The sequence below is a fragment of the Pleurodeles waltl genome, chromosome 10, assembly GCF_031143425.1.
Source record: "Pleurodeles waltl isolate 20211129_DDA chromosome 10, aPleWal1.hap1.20221129, whole genome shotgun sequence".
Lineage (NCBI taxonomy): Eukaryota > Metazoa > Chordata > Amphibia > Caudata > Salamandridae > Pleurodeles > Pleurodeles waltl.
In genome coordinates, this window is record NC_090449.1 from 821,823,441 (window position 1) to 821,841,085 (window position 17,645).

At 40.8% G+C, this 17,645-nt stretch overlaps 1 protein-coding gene across 1 annotated transcript in view; it reads left to right on the top strand.

Annotated features, from left to right (window-relative positions):
- The window catches only part of CTNNB1 (catenin beta 1), a 60,038-nt gene that overhangs the window by 12,112 nt on the left and 30,281 nt on the right, over positions 1–17,645 (top strand). Inside the window, 7 exon segments of the mRNA XM_069211485.1 lie at positions 11,717–11,773; positions 13,467–13,694; positions 13,928–14,181; positions 14,938–15,176; positions 15,260–15,461; positions 16,760–16,904; positions 17,128–17,231. Coding sequence (XP_069067586.1) covers positions 11,761–11,773; positions 13,467–13,694; positions 13,928–14,181; positions 14,938–15,176; positions 15,260–15,461; positions 16,760–16,904; positions 17,128–17,231 — 1,185 coding nt within the window. The 5' untranslated portion in view covers positions 11,717–11,760.

Below are 17,645 nucleotides of genomic sequence, written 5' to 3' on the forward strand. Positions count from 1 at the left end.
TGTCTGTTAAGCCACCACCTTTTTAAAGGAACCGGTTAATGTTGCCTCCTGACGAGCCTTGTCCTGATTTGTATCACAAGGTAGTTTGGAGCCACAGGTCAAGGCTGTGGCGCCATACTCTATGCAAACTACCAATACCTCTTGCAGAACCAATTGTTGGCAGTCCCAACGGAAATTGGACCTTGAGCAAAAAAAAACATACGTCCACAGGATTATGGAGTGACTGAAAGCTCAAATAGATCCAACTACAGTAGACATGATGCTCAATTCAGTATAGTAGCTAGTGGTTATCCCGAAAGGCTGTTCTAAGTGTTGCATAAATACTACCCTTATTGCAGTACTTGAGATGAAATCAACACGTTTCCACTAACTGTCTATAGGTTTTCATGATTTTGCTTGAGACAGAACACATGGACTGTTGGTGAAATCCTATTTATTTTTTCTCCTTTTTTTTTTTATGTATGTGTGTGTATGTATGTGTGTGTATGTATATGTGTGTGTGTGTGTATATATATATATATATATATATATATATATATATATTTCATATTCCTTGGCATTTGTAGCTGCAGATACACATGCTGTGCATATCCTGCCATCTAGTGTTGGGCTCGGAGTGTTACCAGTTGTTTTTCTTCGAAGAAGTCTTTTCGAGTCACGAGATCGTGGGACTCCTCCCCTTTCGGCTACATTGCGCATGGGTGTCGACTCCATCTTAGACTGTTTTCTTTCCGCCATCGGGTTCGGACATGTTCCTCTTCGCTCCGTGTTTCGGTTCGGAAAGTTAGTTAAATCTCGGAAAATTCGACTGTATTGTTTGTGTTCGGTATCGGGTTACTTATAGCAGATCGACACCGAATAAAAGAAGAGCTCCGGCAGCCCTTCGGGGCTTCTATCCCCCGGCGGGGCCTGGTCGGCCCGACCGCGTGCGTCTTCAAGGCTCATGCAACGGGACCCCATTCCGCTTCTGCCCCGAATGCCACAATAAGTATCCTTACACAGATCAGCATTTGGTCTGTAATTTGTTTGTCCCCCGAACACAAAGAGGATACTTGCGAGGCCTGTTGGGCATTTCGGTCGAAGAAGACGCTACGGGACCGGAGAGCTCGAAGGCTTCAAATGGCATCAGCGCCGCCAGGACACCACGACGTCAAGGAAGAGGAGACTTTCTCCATTGCCGACTCGGACGAGGCCGAAAGTGAGCAGCCAACGAAAACCGTGAGTAAGACTGCCCCGACCAAAACTCACACCAAAATAATGAAGGCCCAGGGGACGCCACTGCCGGCAGACCATGGCTTAACCCGTAAACACAGCGACCAACCATCGGCACCGAAAAAGGGCACACACGTGTCGGTCATCCGACTCCGGTCAAGATACTGGCTCCAACCAAACTCGACATTGAGATACCGGCTCCGAGCAAAATCGGTGCCGAAACGCCCAGCATTGGAGCCGAAAACAAGCTCTTATTCCAAAGAACAAGGCCTTTCAGCACAACTACAAGGTCATAAATTTGGACAAGAGTTAGAGATTGGGGAGCCAGACTATACGCAAAGAAGGCTCCATATTCAAAAAGATACAGGGAAAATAAGAACTCTTCCCCCGCCCCCCCCCCCCCCATTAAAATGAAAATGAAAAGGAAACTTCATTATCCAACATGGTTATTGCATAGAATTCCTACAATTACCACATGTGCCTCCAAAAACACACATGTCCAAACAGCACTTGGATCTATTACAACTAGAAGTCCAAGCGTTGTTACAAAAAGAGGCAATCGAACTGGTACCCAACCATCAGAAAGGAACAGGTGCTTATTCCCTGTATTTTCTAATACCAAAAAAGGACAAAACTCTGAGACCCATCTTAGATCTCAGAATACTAAATCTTTACATCAAATCAGATCACTTTCACATGGTAACACTTCAAGACATGATCTCCTTGCTCAAACAACAAGACTAAATGTCAACATTAGATCTCAAGGATGCTTACTTCCATATACCCATACATCCTTCTCACAGGAAATACTTAAGGTTTGTAATCCAAGGAGTGCATTACCAATTCAAAGTGTTACCATTCGGGATAACAACAGCACCAAGGGTATTCACAAAATGCCTTGCAGTAGTAGCCGCACATATCCGAAGACAGCACATACACGTATTCCCGTATCTAGACGATATGGTTAATAAAAACCAGCACTCAGCAACAGTGTCTTCAACACACAAAATATGTCATAGAAACCCTTCACGAACTAGGGTTCTCAATAAACTACCTAAAATCACACTTACAACCGTGTCAAATACAACAATACTCCACTCCAAGTCCACAAAGGGTACATGCATTCCAAAACGTAATACAAAGCATGCACCCAAACCAAAAATATCAAGTAAAATTAGTGATGAAACTACTAGGCATGATGTCTTCGCGCATAGCCATTGTCCCAAACGCAAGATTACACATGCGGCCCTTACAACAGTGCCTAGCGACACAAGCACAGGGTCAACTTCAAGATCTAGTGTTGATAGACCGCCAAACACACACCTCTCGTCAATGGTGGAATCCTATAAATTTAAACCAAGGGCGGCCTTTCCAAGACCCAGTGCCTCAATACGTGATCACAACAGATGCTTCCATGGTAGGTTGGGGAGCACACCTCAACCAACACAGCATCCAGGGACAATGGGACACTCGGCAAAAACAACTTCATATAAATCAACTAGAACTACTAGCAGTGTTTCTATCATTGAAAGCATTTCAACCACTAATAGCCCACGAACACATTCTTGTCAAAACCGACAACATGACAACAATGTATTACTTAAACAAACAGGGAGGGACACACTCATCACAACTGTGTCTCTTAGCACAAAAGATTTGGCACTGGGCGATTCACATTCGCCTAATAGCGCAATACATCCCAGGAATTCAAAACCAGTTGGCCGACCATCTCAGTCGATCACCAACAAATCCACGAATGGGAAATTCATCCCCAGATACTACAAGCCTACTTCCAAAACTGGGGAACACCGCATATAGACCTATTCGCAACAAAAGAAAACGCAAAATGCCAAAACTTCGCATCCAGGTACCCACAGCCTCACTCCAAGGGCAATGCGTTATGGATGAGTTGGTCAGGAATTTTTGCTTACGCTTTTGCCCCTCTCCCACTCCTTCCGTATCTAGTAAACAAATTGAGTCAAAACAAACTCAAACTAATATTAGTAGCACCAACTTGGGCACGACAACCATGGTACACAACACTACTAGACCTGTCAGTAGTGCCTCATATCAAGCTACCGAACAGACCAGATCTGTTAACTCAACACACACACAACAGATCAGACACCCAAATCCACCATCGCTCAATCTAGCAATCTGGCTCCTGAAGTCTTAGAATTCGGACATCTAAACCTTACACAGAATGTATGGAGGTCATCAAACAGGCTAGAAAACCTACTCCAAGACATTGCTACGCAAATAAATGGAAAGGATTTGTTTATTACTGTCATAATAATCAAATTCAACCATTACACGCGTCCACTAAAAACATTGTAAGCTACTTACTACACTTACAAAAGTCTAAGTTAGCCTTTTCATCCATTAAAATACATCTCACAGCAATTTCTGCCTATCTGCAAATTACACATTGAACTTCACTATTTAGAATCCCAGTCATAAAAGCATTTATGGAGGGTCTAAAAAGGATAATTCCACCAAGAACACCACCAATTCCTTCGTGGAACCTTAATATTGTATTAACACGACTCATGGGTCCACCATTTGAACCCATGCACTCTTGCGAGATGCAATACTTAATCTGGAAAGTAGCCTTCCTAATAGCTATCACATCTCTCAGAAGAGTAAGTGAAATACAAGCCTTTACCATACAGGAACCCTTCATACAAATACACAAACATAAAGAGGTTCCACGCACAAATCCCAACTTTTTGCCAAGTTATATCACCATTCCACTTAAATCAATCAGTGGAACTCCCAGTGTTTTTTCCAGAACCAGACTCTGTAGCTGCAAGAGCATTACATACATTAGACATAAAAAGAGCACTAATGTATTACATTGATAGAACCAAACAATTTTGCAAAACAAAACAATTGTTTGTAGCCTTCCAGAAACCTCATACAGGAAATCCAATATCCAAACAAGGCATTGCCAGATGGATAGTTAAGAGTATTCAAACCTGTTATGTTAAAGCAAAGAGAGAACTGCCTATTACACCAAAGGCACTCTCCACTAGCAAGAAAGGCGCCACCATGGCCTTTCTAGGGAATATACCAATGACAGAAATCTGTAAGGCAGCCACATGGTCTACGCCTCATACATTCACTAAACATTACTGTGTGGATGTGTTAACAACACAACAAGCCACAGTAGGACAGGGAGTATTACGAACATTATTTCAAACAACTTCAACTCCTACAGGCTAAACCACCGCTTTTGGGGAGATAACTGCTTACTAGTCTATGCACAGCATGTGTATCTTCAGCTACACATGCCATCGAACGGAAAATGTCACTTACCCAGTGTACATCTGTTCGTGGCATGAGACACTGCAGATTCACATGCGCCCTCCCACCTCCCCAGGAGCCTGTAGCCGTTATAAGTTGATAAAAATAACTTGTACATTTGTAAATTTTGAAAACCTATCCCTTTTAGTCACATTATGTACATACATACTTACTCCATTGCATGGGCACTATGTACACAACTCCTACCTCACCCTCTGCGGGGGGGAAACAATCTAAGATGGAGTCGACGCCCACGCGCAATGGAGCCGAAAGGGGAGGAGTCCCTCGATCTCGTGACTCAAAGACTTCTTCGAAGAAAAACAACTTGTAACACTCCGAGCCCAACACTAGATGGCGGGATATGCACAGCATGTGAATCTGCAGCGTCTCATGCCACGAACAGATGTACACTGGGTAAGTGACATTTTCCATATCTATCTATCTCTACATTCCTTCCACCTGACCTATCAACTCGTGTACATACAGAATATTCATGAGTTCCCATTGGTGAAATTTAGTTAAACCAACAAAAAAAATGGCCCTGGGGCCTGCCCATTACTTACCATTGGGTGGTTTCCTCGCCATGCTTCCCCCCCCCCCCCCCCCCTTTGCTTCTGCTTGGTCAGCGCCTCCTGATTCCTCCAGATACTTCCAGTGTTTTTTTCCCTGCTATGATGCTTTGATCACAACAGCTTCCTGCCTGCATCCTGTGTCCTTCTGCTTACTGTTGCACTTCTGCAAGTACACTTTAATTTTTGATACTTTTTCACGTGCATTCTGAGTGCATGTGTCTGTAGGAGGCCATCCTCCTGCTGTCCGTTGTTGGTGCTCCCTCCTACCCTCTCGTATCCTGACCCCCCTTCACTGTCTGGTCCTGCTACCCGGGCCTCTAGTGCTGCCTCCCACCCACTCTCACTGTCCATTGTTTCAGTTACCATTCTCCACTCATCTCCCTCTCTGGCTTGTCCCCTCACACTGTTTTTCTTTTTAACTTAATACAGAGCAGCACAGGCCGCTGCTATCCAATTTGGCTTAAAGTGAAGAATAAAGTACAGTCTGCAGCCAATGTTGACTGTCGTAGTGCCCTTTAAAAGAACGTTGACATAGCCGATAGAGCATGCACAGGCTTTGGCCAAAAGAAGCATTACACACGTGTTTTGTTTTAAGCATATGCATGTTGTTGCTTTTTAAAAAGGTAACTGTAATGTTTAAATACGTCTAGACATATTTAAACATTGCAATCTCTATAAAATATTTCGGAAAAAATTATTTTTTTCTAAACTGGCGGGGGAGGTGTGGCATGAAGCTTTTTTCGGAGCCCTCTGCTCTACAACCTAGTGTATACATAAACATTGAAGCGTGTGTTTATTTGAGATCTAGTATTAATATTATTGATCTTTGGGAAATGATAGGTTGGAAGTGATGCAATTTTAGCCATACCTTGGCAGAATGTTTTTCTAGCAATTGTTTAAGAAATGGTCATATTAGTCACTGTAGAAACAAGGCATTGTCCTAGGCATGTGTTGTGGGCTAAGGCACTTTGCCAATGTTCCTGCTGTCTATAAGATTACAATTATGCCCTCTTTTTGCTGTGCCCATGAAGTAAATATTGGTCCTTTTTTGAGAAGCTGGAAGGGCGTATCTGGCACCAAATTTGAATCCGCTGTAGCCACAACTGTTTACTATGGCAGCTGTTTTAAGGTGGGGAGCCATCTTCTGATTATTGATCCTGGCTCCATCGGTGCGGCTTTGAAGCATGAAATATTCTACAATTTGAAGGAAAAGAGTGCTCTATAGTCAAGTTACTTGAAAGCTCTGGGTATATTTGATATTGGCCGGAATGATATGGCACCTGAACCCAAGTGTCTGTTAAAAATTAGTGTTTTTATTTTTTATTTTATTTTTTACCTAGAAGAGTTGGCAAAGATTATTTTTTTGCTCAGCATGCATGGAGCAATGTTGTTGTGGAGAACAGTATTTGGATGTAAAGAAAAGCCTCAAACGTGCGTGGTATGGAACCTTTCCGATAGTGTGCGTAGAATAATCTTACGGTTGAGTTTGCTTCTGCTACAAGTTACTGCTGCTTGGGATGGTATTTCCTAGGTTAGTGATCTCTGCCAGCGTTACTTCCAGAATCTAAATCTGGTGATGTGTGTCCTTTTTAAACACTACGTAATCAATTAAGAGCATTATTTATTAAGTATAGTATAGCTTCGGTGGTAGAAGCTCGTCCGTGTTTGCTTGCACCGAAACAGATTGCATAAACAATTTTAAGTGCTTTACATAGTTCTTAGATTTTTTTTAATTGAGTTCATATAATTGCCTCCTCAATCAGTATTTTCATATTCTGTATCAACTCGTACTATAATTCATGATAGAAGTATTGTATTAGTATCTCTTCCTAATGTTTAAATTAATTTCACTGTCCAGTTTCCTAATGTATTAGGTCTCTAGTTTGTGCTGCTCAAGATTTGTTCATTGAATTAATCCCTTGCACTTTAATTGTATTTGAGCTTTTATTGTAAAGCGTGACACTAGTGAGCATGATCTTTTTAGCATTTCATAACTTGTATTTTTTTGTGAACTAAAAAAATTTAACCTTGTAATTCAGGATCTTCCTTGGGCAGAATTTGCAGCATGTAAATTCGTTCTGTTACAAAACCTATTCCTAGTATTAGGATTATATGCAAATTAAAAAATATAATGTATTTTAGATGCAGTTACTTCGATTATAATTTTTTTTATGTAATGGTCTTTCAGTCTGGTGATATGATAAAATCTTTATTAAACTGGGTTACAGAAATGTACACCAGTTTTAGTTACCATGCAGCAGTTGAGTTTGTAAGTGGAGTTAACCACTCAGTGGAGAAACTGGAATCATTATTTCTTCTAAGGCAAAACCTCCGATTTAGAGATGCAGTGGAGTTGCGTACCTACAAGACTCCACTAACCCATTTCAGAACCTAGGCAGATAGAAATCTTTTGGGAGGCCAGGGTATAATCTTCCCAAGGGGCAACTCGCAAGAAAAAAACGGACTTGAACCCTGCACACACTAAACAGTAGTTCTACCATATCGATGGGTGATGACATGTTGGATTTAATTCCCCTTTCTAAGGCAGCTCAAGAAATGGCTGTAACCCACGTTAATGTTTTCACTCTACATGTTTGCTCCTTTGGATGAGCACCACAACTCCATCCTTTTCCAAGAGACTGCAGCTTTAAGAAACAGTGTAAAATCATTGAAGTGTTATTTTGATGAGTTTAAAATGCCGTGTTAACCTTTCAGTGGCCCTATCTATGGCATTTGACAATTTTACAAAAGTCCGTTTAATGATGCTGAACAATTGCAGCTAGGAATAACCATTCCCCCCCCCCCCCCCTCCTTTAAAACACCAAAGTAGCGAAGACCATTGCTTATACCTTACCATAAACAAATGACTCGTTTCTATAGCAACTACTGGTAGTTTTTGAAGCTAGAATCCTTGCAAAGAAATGCTGCAAAGGGCTGAAGACCATTCCATGTTCGAGGTCCGGCAGGGATATCCACTATCCCAGATTCACTGCCTTTTAGTGTGCCTTTAGTTAAGTTCGTTATGGTAGAAAAATGGACAGTGCACAGCCGGGCATACTAAGTGAGCTGAATGCACACCTCCTTATGACAGCATTCTCATCTCCTAGATGAGAAGGGGTGCATTCATAGGTGCCTATGTAAGAGAATACCGTGGTGTTTGGGTGTGACACTTTCTCTCTTGAGAGGGGAATTTTGCCGTCAAGAATGCTAGGCAAACTTTCAGCCAGATTGAACATTAAGGAGTATTTGGTGAGCCGGGGTGAGGTATGGCTTTTTAACCAGTGTAGTATTTGGTGCTTTATTACCTCTTCATTAGGCGGCTGAATTAACAATGTATAATCGTACTTCGCACAATTCACATTCCTTTGCATTATCTTGGATCACAGTTTTTCCAGACAGCTCAACAGCCTAACAGTCACATTTTTGTGGACTGTAGAAGATCCCCAGATGAGCAATCGAAGTTAATAGAGGGGCCTCCCACAGAAGGAGATACTACAGCTTGTGTTAGAACGTTATGCTGTGTATACTATGGAACGAATGGCTTGCAGTGGAATTGCCACATGATTCTCACTTGCAAATTTTTTTGGAGTTGATTGATGGGAATGTGGACCTGAAAACTCGGTCTGCTTCTAGGGTCTGCTCTTCATTAAGACGTTTACACATCCTTTAAGTCTGATCCAGAGTTTATCGTGATGTACAAAGTCATGCAGGATAAGTTTGGACGTAAGTTATCAATGTAAACTCAATTGTGATCACTGGTAAGCAACGTCTGCCCAAAGCGAAGTGTAGCTGTTGTGAATAACCTTGTCTGGATGCATCTTTCTCATGAGGTGTTCAATACTTTGTAGGAAGTCTTTTAAGGCACGTGGGGATTCAAAGTATGTGTGCGTATCCTAGTCTTAATGGGTTCTGATGCTAGGTTTGTCCTTTCCCAGTTGGGTCGTTTGAACTTAACCTAGCATGCCAGATCAGCTCTGGCCTTTTTCAAAGAAATTAAGTTAGGGTCTCTGGCAGCCAAAGTGGTTTTCTTGGGGGGGGGGGGGGCTCATCACTGGTTTTAATGGATGTAATGCCAAAGTCGGAATACGGGGAGAGTGGAAAAGGTGTGAGGATTATAGAAATGGTATGCCTGGAGTTGAAGGCGGCATAGTAAAGCTGAAGTTGCCAACAATGACTGTGGGGGGGGGGGGGTGGAATTTTGTGAACATTGAAAACAAAATCTGCTGTTAATTTCTTAGGAAAAAGGAAATACGGTATTCTGGTTGTAAATACCAGCTCAATTTAGTGAATGCTGCAGCCAATCAATAAAAAGATGGGTGGCTACAGAATCTGACATACGGCCTATCCTATGTTTAGAGAGATGGGGTTAATCATGTGAAGTACGTGTTCTAGTGTAAGTACTGCAAGTGTTTTTTCTACATGTATCATTCATGGAAAAAGTGCCCAGTGGCTTGTCTCTGAATTATTGTTTAGGGTCGTTAGTTTAGGCCCGCACTCTTGAGTTGACAGTTAATCCAAATTCCAGATTACTACCAAATCGGGTTTACAATACAGGGTTGGTGGATTTCCTGGGATTCCTGCTAGGCGTACTGTCCATGTGAAACTTGTCATGAGAAACCAGCCCTATGAATTTTCTTGGTCTGAGAGATATTTGATAACCCAAGCCCAGCTCTCCCTGTGCTGCATCACTTTTGCTGGTCGTCTCCTTGCTTTTACCCCGTGTCTTTGCTGGGGAGGGAGGGTTGGGGGAATTTTTTTTTTTATTTATTTATTATTTTTTTTTTTTTTAATTAAAACGCACACCTCCCAAGAAATGCTAGTCATGTGAGCACGGTTAGTTATACAAGTACCCTACTTTGGTATCTTTTTAAAAGTTAAAGATACCGAAGTAGGGTACTTGTATAACTAATCGTACTTACATGACTGGCATTTCTTGGGAGATTTTGTGCGCCACAGCTTTTCCCTACCGTTGGTGCTAATTCCAAATCTGACTGAGCATGAATTGTTTCCCCAAACCTGTTGTAAGTGGCAAGTTACACTCACTGGCTAGCTCTCTTTTTTTTTTTTTTTGTTTTTCTCTTTACTTGCCTTGTGCTTTTTAACTATTGAAACAGTTGAATTTCCGTAGTTATAGCTACCTAAGGCAGGTTGAAGAATGCACATTAAATTTAGCACACTTTAGTGGCATCCTGAGTAGTTCTTTGTGCATGAAATGCTTTAGCTATAAAATGGCAGTGCATACATTATCTGTTTATTTGTGTTTGTAAAACTTTGGCAGGAAAAATAATTCATACTGGGCAGCACAGGTATAATTGCACCAGATCTCCTTGTTACCACTCCTAACATGGTCTATTCTCTCCATCCACATAATATTGACTACCGGGATATTACGTTAACTTTTTAGTAGTTCTATTAATATGTCCTCGAGGGTTGGGAGTGTGCAGACGACCATTGTTGGCTGCGCTGCAGACTTTGATGTATAGTGGGGTGCAGGAAACCTTTTATGCCAGTTCCAACAGTCTTACTACGAAAAGTAGCAGTATGCGCATACAGAAGTAAAATACTTGGGTAGAGGGTCATTCGGAAGAATGCAGTAGTGTCTTACACAATGGCTGGAGGAAGACAAATACTTTCAAATTTTGAGACCCTCTGAAATGAGGGTGAAAATGTAGATGTCTCAGTTGCAAGGAATCAACAGCAAGTACACAGAACTGATGTGTAAGCAGGGCAGTTGGTTGGTAAACCGAAGTTCTTTCAAGGAGGAGTAAATCAGCACCAGGTTACTTGACAAGCTTGAAAACCACAACTTCAATTTTTCAACATAAGTGCAGGGAAATAAAATTCAAAACTAAAATATTTTGGTTCTGTTTTCACAACCTAATGGACCCGGTTAGGCTACAGTGGTGATGCACAAGATTATATAAAATGTATGTGCGATGCTTAGCCACATAGGATGGTGTTCTAAAGAACCAGTTGCACAGTATTGGTGGCCCTCCTTGGAGGTAGAGCTTGGTCATTGGTGCTGCTGCCAACTTGACTAGTTTGTGGCTGCATTGCAATAGTAAGAAAAGTGCTGCATGGGAGCTGATGAAAAAATTACATCAGTCATTTGCCACCAAATTACGTTACTTAAATGATTTTATATTTTTTATTATTATTTTTATATACGGTTCATGAAAAAACTTTGAGTGTACTATTGAAAATGTGTTCAGACAGACCAAGGATTTTTTTTCCGCTTAAACTGCAAAACTTCAGTCCTGTTAAGAGCAAATCTTGCTGGTACATTAGTTTGTATGATAAAGGTGAAGGTGCTGTCTTGGATGACCTTTCGTTGATCTAGAATAGATTGGGTAGGCATCTTATTGTATTCCGACACATTCGGTTTCTCTTCACTATAGCTCGTTGCTCTAGATTTCGGCAACGAGGACTTGGACAAGACCCTCCTATTTGGCTTGTCTTTCGTCTGACTTGCTGCCTTTTCAAGCTTTACTGCATACATAATGTGGTTGTGGGCCGCACTGGAGATTTCCTAAAATTTAATGGCGCTAAGTACTGCACTGTTTGACAGTTTTAACTTGTTTTCAATTTTAAATAAACTAATTTTTGTATTCTAATTTTTAATGTAGGTGTTTGAAGAAAGACTGGTTAATTATCTGAATCTACCGCAAACATGGCAACCCAAGGTATTTTTTTTATTTTTATTTTTTTGTCCTTTTAATTGATTGTGGTAATTTTTGCTCTGGGCCCAGCATAGCATTTCAAGTGTGTTTCTAGTTGCTTCAAAAATAGTTTTATGTAGATGTCATCACTTAAGATGTTGGTGTATGGAAAATGTGCTATTGCTTTGGGGTTGTTTATACTAGAGCTGCATGTGTGATCACTCCATTTAAAAAAAAAAAAAAAAAAAAAAAAAAATGGGAGAACAGGGCTGTGAAAAACAAACCCCCTTAACCATTTGGTTTTCGAAATAAAAATCGAGCAAAACTTTGGAAATTTCTAAGGTACTACTGGCATTAAATAAGTCAGTTGCGTTGATAAAGCTTTCTTAAAGCCAGAACCTGGCTTTAAAGGAAGTAGATTATGGTTTGCCATGACCAAAGCTAACTAACCAATGACCTCTAGTAGTTTGAAAAATGCTCCATTTGTTGATGTGCTAATTTGTAAGTCTTTAAGTTTACCACCACCTTTATTTTTAATAGTCACACAGTTAAATGGCAAGCCTTTACTATTACAATTTGATTCTAGAAGGTGCTTATTGCCCCTGATGAGACATTGAAGTGCTTTTCAGCAAGTAGCACGATACTCCGGAACCCAATAAAGGTTAGGGGTAGATTAGTATAGGGAAATATGAGTTAATTTAAGCAGTCTGTTAGTTTGGTTGAATAGGGTGATGGAGGGAGGAATCTAGAAAGTGTTATTGGGAGATCGTAGTAGTAAAATGAGGTTTGGGATGAGTAAAAGAGATGGAGGGAAGTCTCTAGAAGTAGATTAGGAAGATCATATTAGTAAAATTTGGGTTTGGGATGAGTCAAAGGAGGGATACATGAGGGAAGAGATTTTTAGAAAGGGTTGTTTGGGAGATCATAGTAGAATAAGATTTTGGGTGAGAGAAAGCAGATCTCTTCTGAGAGGTATAGGGTGAGACATAAAGTGCATTGGATTTTTTTTTTCCTTCTACAGTAGGTGTAAAGTAGGATACAGAAGTACAAAGAGGGTATACATGTAAAAAGACTATTTCGATACTTAAAGTAGTATCTTATAAACTCATGCTTTCAAGTGTTTCTGCATTTTAAGCTAACTTACTTTGTGAATTTTATAACCATTTAAAAATATATATATTTTCCCTGCTATTTAAATAGTAAACTACTTGTAGCAAAAAAGTTATACTGTTTGCATATTGTGATAGACCCATAAGCATCTATTCACATAACTTATATGAAAACTAAGTGACCTCTTAACGTGTTAAGCTTAAATTTTTTTTTATATATATATATATATATATATCCATAAGCAATATACAATTTATTAGGCAGTCCCAAAGAGTAATTAAACTTTTTGTTGTACCAAGAAATTCACATCTAAATACATCCATTCAATCAAATTAGAAATGTTCATTTACACAGGCATGTACTGTACATTGGTTTTTGACTATGGTGGTTATGTAGGAAAGAGCCAACTCTTGAGTGGTCTTCTGAAGATAAGATGGTGATCCGTAGATCTTATGTTTTAGGGTTGAGTTCCATAGTTTGGCTGCTTGGACAATTTTTTTAATTTTTTTTTTTTTTAATAACGGCCCTGTTAATGTTGGCTAAATGTGAGTTATGTAAATCGTGCATTGCTGCTTAGCTAAATTAAATATTTACTTATTTTTTTCAGCTGACTTGATGGAATTGGACATGGCAATGGAACCGGATCGAAAAGCTGCTGTCAGCCACTGGCAACAACAGTCATACCTGGATTCTGGTATTCATTCTGGAGCTACCACCACAGCTCCTTCCCTGAGTGGAAAAGGCAATCCTGAAGAGGAAGATGTGGATAGCAATCAAGTTTTGTACGAATGGGAACAGGGTTTTTCTCAGTCCTTCACCCATGAACAAGTAGCAGGTATGAACCAGTGGATTTTTTTTTTTTTTGTATTATAGGTGGGTGCACTACAAGTAAATCCTCACACCTATGTGCGAATGGAACACTCAATTAATTATTTTAGTGGGTTTGGTTTGTGTGGGTGTTCTTTATATATTTTTTTTAAGTCGAATTGCATTACCAAGCTAATGTTTTTTAGCCTGAGCCTTGTCGTTTTACGTTCCTTACCTCTGATTTCACTGCACTTTTCTTAGACATTGATGGCCAATTTGCAATGACAAGAGCTCAGAGAGTACGTGCTGCAATGTTCCCTGAAACACTGGATGAAGGCATGCAGATTCCTTCCACACAGTTTGATGCCGCTCACCCTACCAATGTGCAGCGCCTAGCTGAACCATCTCAGATGCTGAAGCATGCTGTTGTCAATTTGATCAATTATCAGGATGATGCGGAGTTAGCAACACGTGCCATTCCAGAGCTTACAAAGCTGCTAAATGATGATGACCAGGTAAATAAGTTTTGCTTTACTGGAGACTTTAACCCGAGTTGTGATAGTGATTTTGAAAAGTTAGGCTTTTGGCAAATTTATATTTAACTATTGCATCTTGCTATATTTGTGACTGCCAATGATCGTTGATTTTTTTTCCTGTGTGGCCGCTTGTGTTGTATAAGTAGATGTGAAGTGCTGAATTAACAAAGCGTTTTTGCACTTCTCATTGTCACTTGGGTTCACTTAACTTTTTAGAAATTAAAAAAACTATTTTTGCAATAGGTAGGTGCTAAGGTAGAGCATTAAATACAGTACATAAATATTCTACGTCGGGCGTGACCCTGTAGAGAGTGGTCTAGACATTGGGAGATAGGACAAGGAATTTCCTCCTCCCACCCCTCCTCAGGTGTGTTGACCTGTGGAGAAAGCCTCCTTTACAGCGCTAACTGCACTATTTTATGAACTGGTAATTAACAAGCTTTCAGAGTTTGGATCTGGTATAGGAACAGTTCGTCTATCTGGAAATAAAATATGTGGGAAAAGTGGGCTGAAATTATTAGTATTTTTGTGAACAGCTTAGCTGTAGTCGGTCTCTGCTTGTACCCTTGGTAAATCAGTTGGGTAGCATGCATGTGCCAGCCTATTCATGGAAACTATCAGGCTTGTAAAACGTGCAATATTGAAGAGAAGAAAAAAAACCGCAAACGAGAGACTGTTTTAGTAGGATGCTCTTTTTCATGAATGGGATTGTAATGCGATAAACGTGTGTTTAAGGTTGTAGTGAACAAGGCTGCAGTCATGGTCCATCAGCTGTCTAAAAAGGAAGCCTCCCGCCATGCTATCATGCGTTCGCCTCAGATGGTATCCGCTATTGTGCGCACCATGCAGAATACAAATGATGTTGAGACAGCACGCTGCACTGCCGGAACTCTCCATAACCTTTCCCACCACCGTGAAGGACTGTTGGCCATCTTTAAATCTGGAGGCATTCCTGCGCTTGTTAAAATGCTTGGGTATGATAACTAATACATGACAAATAAGCATATTTTTCTTCATATGAAAAGTCCATTAACCTGGTTTGTTTATCTTTCTTCAGCTCTCCAGTGGATTCTGTGCTTTTCTATGCTATAACAACACTACATAATCTTTTATTACACCAAGAAGGAGCTAAAATGGCTGTCCGTTTAGCTGGTGGACTACAAAAAATGGTTGCGCTGCTAAACAAGACCAATGTAAAGTTCCTGGCCATCACAACGGATTGTCTTCAAATTTTAGCTTATGGTAACCAAGAGAGCAAGGTTGGTGTTGTACTTTCGTTTTTATGAGCATCCTGCACTAGTGAGTTCTGTAAATGCACCATCTCAAACCTTCAGACGGACTAAACAGAAATGGTTCTAAGTTGAGAACTTTGATGTTGTGTGTGGGCTGTCCAAATTTGCGTTATAAAAACTAGTTTACTTAGTCTCTTACAGTGGTTAATTCTTACGCAGTTGTGATTCGTATGCATGTGCTGTTTGGTCGGTAATAGCGTTGAAGGCAGCAGTCTCTCGGAGTTAGTTATAGGAAAGCTCTGTTGCCAATCCCCATTCCCAGTGCCTCTAACATTGCATTAAGTAGCGCACTTCTGCAGCTCAGTAGTTCCAGTTGGGCGAGTTCCACCCCCTCAACTAGGTATGTCTTAATGCCTTCATATTAAAGAACGGACCAGGTCAGTGCCTTCCCCGCTACGTCCCCCCATGACCAATTAATGAAGAGGGAGCTTCTTGCAATTTCTGTGGTTTTATTTTTATTTTTTAATGTTAATACTTTGTGATTTTAAATGGTGGCTCTTTCAATGCTGTTTAGGCGAGAGCCCTGCTTCTCCTTAGCTAAGCTCCTTGCCTACCATTACCTATGCTTAGTCAAAGAAGCACCTTCTCGATGTTCTAGAAAATTCTAGATTTGCCCAACCCCTTCTCTAGAATGCTGCTTGTACAGGCGCTGGTATTATGGTGCCTAGACTGTGGGAACTCGATACCTGTGAGCTGCTTGATACGTGTCCAAAAGGCTACAGGTTGTGCAAATTGCAGCAGCACACTGTTTGCTCAACATCCCGAGATATCTGTTGGCTCACAGCGGATTGACCACTCTTCAGTCTTCCAGGTGAATGGGTAAAGTTCGAAGCTCTGTGCATAGCACGTAGAGTACTCCATGTGAAAGGCTCACCTTATTACGAGCCTTCATGGAGCAGTACACACCTGGTAGGACTCTGAGCTAGACCAATATGTGACTTACAATGGTTTCCAATAGTTGTAGAATGAGGTATGGAGGGGGTTTTCTCCTACCTTGTCCCTAAACTATGGAATTCCAGTTAGCCTACGCCAAATGGACAAACTTCAGGAAATACTTGAAAACCAGGGCTTTCCACATGTGTTAGTTCGTTGCCAGCGTTGGAATGCTTCTGGGTAGTGCTTTTTTAAATCTCAGTAGAATAGAGCAGCTGAATAAAACTTGTGTTTGTGGGGGGTATGGAATTTTGTTCTGCTCGTTCGAGACTCGTTACTAACTGCAGTGTTTGCTGCTAAGTGACTATACTAAACTAGATTATTTTTTTTAGTTGATTATCCTTGCCAGTGGAGGACCTCAAGCACTAGTAAATATAATGAGAACGTATACCTATGAAAAGCTTTTGTGGACCACAAGCAGGGTGTTAAAAGTGCTGTCAGTTTGCTCAAGCAACAAACCTGCTATTGTTGAAGCCGGTATGTATTCATTACTGCCTATTATATTTATTGCTTAGTTGCATGCTGTGTCACACATTTTAAACCTAATGACCATTGGCTGGCAGTCTTCTCACTTTTTTGTGATTGTGCATTCCTGTAAAATAGAGACCATCTAGTTATTTTTAAATGGAGATCAAGTTCTAGAAGGGCAACCTTCCTACTTACCGGTTGATTGAAACTGTGTTCTATATTTGTTTTGTAGGTGGCATGCAGGCTTTAGGACTTCACCTGACGGATCAGAGCCAACGGCTTGTTCAGAATTGCCTTTGGACCCTAAGAAACCTATCTGATGCTGCAACAAAGCAGGTAAGGAAAATCCCCTCCCCCCCCCCCCCCCCCCCCTTCCAAACCATTGGCTGTACCAACAATGGTGAGTATCCAAGACTTTCTACTAAAGTGAGTGTTATTATGCAGTGCATTTACCACAGTGCATCTGGTCTAATTGTGTGCTGATATGTGAAGCAGTATGCGCCCTTCTCCTTGTGTGAATCCTCTGAATATTTTTTTGTAAAGTGCTGCATTTTCTTAAGTGTTCTATTGTTGGACTCGTCCAAAAAAGTTAGTGTTTCCCTCCTTTGGGAATTGGGAAACCTTAGGCCTGGCCCTTCTATTAATGTTTCCTCAACCAATGTTTGTATTGGATTGCAACAGATTTACGTCTGTATTGGCAGTCTTGTGCATAGTGCTGTTGAGTGAAAAGAAGTATGTTTATGCGGGGTT